The following is a 6,000-nucleotide window of genomic DNA, read 5'->3' as shown; positions in this document are numbered from 1 at the left end:
ACCAGTGTGTGTTTGCAACTCTCTGACCTCTCCTGTACCACTACAGGAACACTCGTTTAGGCTGGTGAACTCACCGAAGAGTTCTACGTGATTCTGATTACATCATTTTCAGATGGCCTAGGTCTAGGTTGTATGCTTGAGTGAAAGTAGGTCAGCTAAATGAACGAACAGGCAGGGGACAGGCCGACGTTCACACACATGCCAACACACCAACAACTCTCAAACACACAAACACACGATGCACACACACTTGCCCCCCTCCCGTATCTCACCCGAGCCTTCCGATCGTCCATCACTGCCGATCAGCGGGACGGTGATGGCAGCCGTAGCGGTGGTGCCCAAGCCATTGTTGCCACTGTCTCCGGCTAAAGCGGCTGCGGAGGCGGCGGCGGCGGCGGCAGGCACAGCAGTGTAGACGACGGGCAGCGACTGCACCACCACGGGGATGGTCTGCAGGTGGCCCATGCCCATGCCCATGCTACTGGGCACGTTGACCGACGGGATGGTGTGGATGACATGCAGGATCTGCTGGCCGCCCATCATGCCCGGCCCCGACGCCAGGATGGAGCCCGTCGACAACACCGTGGCCATGGTGGTCGCCGTGGCGCCCGTCAAGCTGCCGTGGGTGATCAGATTGGACGAGAGGATGGTGGAGGTGGGCTTGGCGAGTGAGGGGCGGGGCTTGTTGAGGGAGAGGTCGACAGGTTCGGTCTGGGGGCTGTCATGGTCGTCGTGGTTGCTGTTGTTGTCGTGGTGATGTGTGTGCTCATCGGCGGGGGAGGAGGGGTGTGTGTCGATGGCGCAGAGGGGGGGTGGGGAAGCTTTGCACTTGAGGTCCAGAGCCTGAGGGGAATCTTCTGCCTCTTCAGCTGGCTAAAAGAGACGGAGGAGAGAAGAGAAAGAGAGGTGGAGAGATAGGAGAAACAGTTGAGAGAGAAGACAGAGAGATAGAGGGAGATGATGAAGTCAGTGAAGTTGAAGACCAAGAGAGAAAAGAGACAGCAGAGGATGATGGGATTGTAAGCGAGAGGGCAGAAGAGGGGTGGAGAAAGAGGGAGGAAGGGAGGGAGAAAGATGAAGAAAGAGAGGGAGCGAGGGTGTGGAAGCAAAACACAGAAGGAAGGGAGGAATGAAGAGCGAGCAGAGGACAATGAACAGAAATAAGAGAAAGAGACACAAGGGGGAAAGGAGGAGACGGAAAGGGTGTGGAGGAGAGAGAAGAGGTGATGAGTATATTAGCATACGATAGATAGCCACCATGCTGTTTACTCATTTACATACACACACACACACACACACACACACACACCCACACACACACCACATCAAAATACTCCATATATCAACACCCTGCAACACACACCTACACTCACACCCTAAATAAATACACAAACCTACACACACACACACACACACACACACACACACAGAAACACACAGGCACACACAGACAGACACACACACACACACACACACACACACACACACACACAACCCTTAAACCCACTCCCAGAGAGATGGGCTGGCCCAGTTCTGCCGGGATCCAGGCTCCACAAACACACAGGAACAATGGAGACTCTGATGGGGCCTCCCTCTGCTTACTGGAGCCAGAGATGGAGACAAGCAGGTCCTCAGCCTGGCTCTGTTCCAGCACCACACACCACACACACACACACTACACACACACACACACACACACACACACACACACACACACACACACACACACACACACACACACACACACACACACACACACACACACACACACACACACACACACACACACACACACACACACACACACACACACACACACACACACACACACACACTCACAGAGACACACACACTTGTCCACATACCACATCCGCATACATAGGCCTATGTATACTGCATATGTACACCACAAGCACTCACTCACACAAACACACACTTACACAAAGGCACGCCACGCACACACAAAGGCACGCACACACAAACGCACACACACAAACAAACACACACACTAGACCAGACCTGGGCATTGTACGGCCCGCAGAGTGATTCTGACCGGCCCGCGAACGATTACATGATAATAAGAAGAACATTTTTTATTTCATTTTTTCAAAAGAACTTTCATTTTCGAACTGTTTTCTTACCGACTTAGGAAGACCATAGTCAGAAAATATCTCTGAACACAGCTGAAGTGTTCTCAGGAGGATTCTTAAATTGAACTTGAAATTGAATAAGGTGCCAGATTTCTAGAGACTTCCAGGCGAAAAACACATCGTTAACAAACAGCCCTGTATCCAGGTTTGCCCAAACGGTAGATGCTGCGTGTGCTTTCTATTACTGTGTATGCATGGCAAGTGTGAGAGCGCCGAAGTTGCGTAGTGGCCGCGAGCGGTATTGCAGACAGATAGAGATTTCAGCGTTAAACTAATACAATATTTGCTGTCTCTGGTTCTTTATGGGCTGTGGAAATAATTGAGAAAAACTAGAATGCGTTTCGTGAACGAACTGCGAGAGTGTGCTTGCTCTGTGACAGAGAGAACAAGTGCCAAGGAATTAACATGTATTTACATCTACTCAATCAGTGTAGTGGGGCCTTCTTCCAATATATTTTAGCAAGCAACCAAGCTCAACCATTATATTTTGGCTCCACTGACGTTTAGACATATGAGGGTATCTTTGTTGTTCTGTTTTTGTTTGTTTGTTTGCTTGTTTATTGTGAAAGGGTCTAGTGTGTTACATTTGGTCATAGCCTAATAGTTCCAGAGTTTCGTTATACTGACTTACTGAGCTAAGTGAATTGTTGAAATTGTTATCTTGGTAAAAGGAAACATCTCTGCAACAATATTGGAATGAATGCGGTTACATAGCGAGCTTTACTTAAAGTTTATTGTAAGATAGGCCTATATGTTAGACTTAATGCAGTTCTCTCTCAACAGTGATGTCTGGCTTGTTATATGTTTTATCCATATAAGGAGGGGGCAGCTAAACTCGAAGACTCTCAGAAAATATCTAAAGTGTAGCTCACTAAACTAGAAATATATTGAAATGCCATGAGATGTAGGCCTACCACTAACCATTTCACATTTACAGACATAAACCTATAGACATGACACAAAACATCTTCCAAAGACTTTATTATCTCAGCTGCATTATTCAGTAGCACAAAGTAGTCTATTACATTCATATTTACTTCATGTAACCCTGCCATAGCGATACAACACCTTTTTGACAGCCTATATAGCCTAATTGCAAAATTAAATATATAAACTAGAAAATGCATTTCCTGAAGGAAATACCAGTGCATGAAATGCAAAAGTTAGGAAAGGAAGAAGAAAAGAAAGAAGAGTGAAAGAAGGAAATAAGAAAGGAAAGAAGAGTGGGAGAAGGAAAGAAGAAAGGAAAGAAGAGTGAAGAAAGGAGAGAAGAGAGGATGAAGGAAAGAAGAGTGAAAGAAGGAAAGAAGAAAAGAGTGAAGAAAGTAAAGAAGAGTGGAAGAAGAAAAGAAACAAGAGTGAAGAAAGGAAAGAAGAGTGAAAGAAGGAAATAATAGTTGAAGAAGGAAAGAAGAAAGGAAAGAAGAGTGAAAGAAGAAAGGAAAGAAAAGTGAAAGAAGGAAAGAAGAGTGGAAGAGAAAAAGAGAGTGAAAATATTGAAAAAAGGAGATAAAAATGGAGTGAAGAAGAGAGATTGAGTGTGAGAGAAAGTAGACTGAGAGGGATAGAGAGAAAGATGGAGAGATGGAGAGAAAAAAAAGTAGAGAATGGAAGGTGTCTTAATGTTCCTAGTTACAGTTAAATTGAGAGGGACAGAGAGAAGAGGTTCCTTTGATTTGGTGCAGCTGTCACAGGTGCAAGCCAGTTTAAAGACCCTATTATGATGTCATAATGGCCCAATGTAAGTCAATGGGAAAATTTAGATTCGTTTTTATTTAATATCTTAAAAAGTATAAAGTTTAGAAAAGTGAAAAATACATAGCATAAGTGTCCTTTACAAGACCTACGCGACAAAGTTTGAATGAAGTTTCTACGTTAAGCGGTTCGGGCTGAATTAATCGCAGAAAAAGGTAACAAGAATAAGAAGAAGAAGAAGAAGAAGAAGAAGAAGAAGAAGAAGAAGAAGAAGAAGAAGCCTAGGAATAACAATACAGGGCATTTCATGCACTGTAATACATACTACACTGAAATAACGCAAACAAAGTGAATCTACAGTGAGCCAACGCTCGTCCACTGACAGTGTGGAAGAATGACAGCGACGTGAGCCAGGCCACATTCCAAGATTACGTTACTAGAAATGTCACTTTACATGAGCTTTGTTCATAAGCCATGCAGTCCATAAAATAGGAATACTCTGTGTACTAACAGTATAGTAAGACCGGTCATATGTTCAGAGAGCTTTCTAGCAACCAACAAGTTACAAGTAGGATAAACATATTAGCGAAATCTGCGTTGTCGACAGACCATCGTTTTGACTGGAGTTTTGATGTGCTTGTTAGCACCAAGTGGATTACCTCATCTACAATACATATGGGCTTGGACTCAAATCACTAGTAGGCCTACTTCACGATCTTCTATGGTTACCAGCAGATAAGGTAAATAATAATCGCCATATTTGCTTTAATGTTTTATAGAGTAAGAGGCTATGTGTAGGCTATTAGCTAATCAGAAATGTTGTAGATGCCAGAGTTGGCAACTATGGCTCAGATTTAGGTTGTTATCCATCAACATTCATTTTACAACTTACATTAGTTTCGTTGTCATTCGACTCGAAAATCTCTGGCTCAATTTGGCAAAGCACTACTGCTCTCTCCAGGGTAAACATACGTGGACCTCTCGGTGCTGTCATTTTGCCAATCTGGCTGGCTGAGGTAATCGAGTGATTAGAGAAGGCTACAAAGTGGAATACTAAGCAGTTTGTAGCGGGAAAAATTGAGAGTGAAATGTAACAAATTATACTGTATAATTACCAATGTCACAAATAGCTTAGCGGTAATATGAATAGCTTAAATGGGATGGCTACATTAGCCAGCTAGTTAGGAGAATCTCCGCTCTCTTTCTCTTATACCATCCTGTTCTGCAGCGAAGGCACATCACGTAATAACGTTATCATTTCTCAAAATAGTTAAATACAAATATATATAGCTTTTAAGATAAAAATATGTCCAATAAGGCTTAAAGAATTAAATCAGGTGTGTAGATGAAGTTCAGCAACAGCATTTCTAGTGTTTATATCCATGATTGTATGCTGGTCGTCGCTGGCCGTCAACTGCCGTTACAGGAGAATACAGAGCTTCGCCTTAGTGGGTGACGTCACAATGGCTCAACCTTCCCCATGTTAGTCAATGAGAGAAAAAGGGGATGAAAAAAAGGAATAAAAAAGGAGTGGCAAAGAGTATCGCCACGAAAAGTCATAGCAGCTTGCACCGGATCGGGCCGGACGTTTTGGTGTTTGAATGGCGTCTCTAGCTCAATCGGGCGAGGAGTAGTTAGCTGCAAGAAAAACGTACGGAATAAATAAATAAAGAAAACTTGACGATAACAATACTGTGCTTCCCTTCGGGCAAGCACACTAATTATAGTTTGAGATGGATTGATAATTGATATAATTGAGAACCCCTGGTTAAATGTGTTTTTGGTCACATCAATTTGAAAGCTGGACCAAAGTGTTTGATTTAATTCAATTACAACTAGGCCTAATCCAAATATAAGCTGTAAGTGCAGTTTGGAGTCTGGACAGTCTTTTTCTCTCAACGCCTCAATAGGTAGATCTTGCCTTCACCAAGGCTAAGGTTGGTGATCTACGTAGACACACCCAATCCCACCACACACACAAACCCTGTCACACCAGACATGCACACACCCTGCTTCACAACACCCAAACTCAGCCACACACACACACACACACACACACACACACACACACACACGCAAATAACACAAAATAAAGACCTAACCATATTAAGCCCTGCCTCACATAAACATTCATAATAAGCACACTGACACTCTC

General features: G+C 43.8%; 1 protein-coding gene across 1 annotated transcript in view; it reads right to left on the bottom strand.

Annotated features, from left to right (window-relative positions):
* The window catches only part of klf8 (Kruppel like factor 8), a 62,565-nt gene that overhangs the window by 11,389 nt on the left and 45,176 nt on the right, over positions 1–6,000 (bottom strand). Inside the window, exon 3 of the mRNA XM_080840954.1 lies at positions 273–873. Within this exon, the coding sequence (XP_080697080.1) occupies positions 273–873 (601 nt within the window). The remainder of the gene's footprint in view (positions 1–272; positions 874–6,000) is intronic.

The sequence above is a fragment of the Sprattus sprattus genome (genome assembly GCF_963457725.1).
Source record: "Sprattus sprattus genome assembly, chromosome: 1".
Classification (NCBI taxonomy): Eukaryota; Metazoa; Chordata; class Actinopteri; order Clupeiformes; family Clupeidae; genus Sprattus; species Sprattus sprattus.
This window is presented reverse-complemented; position numbering and strand designations above follow the sequence as displayed.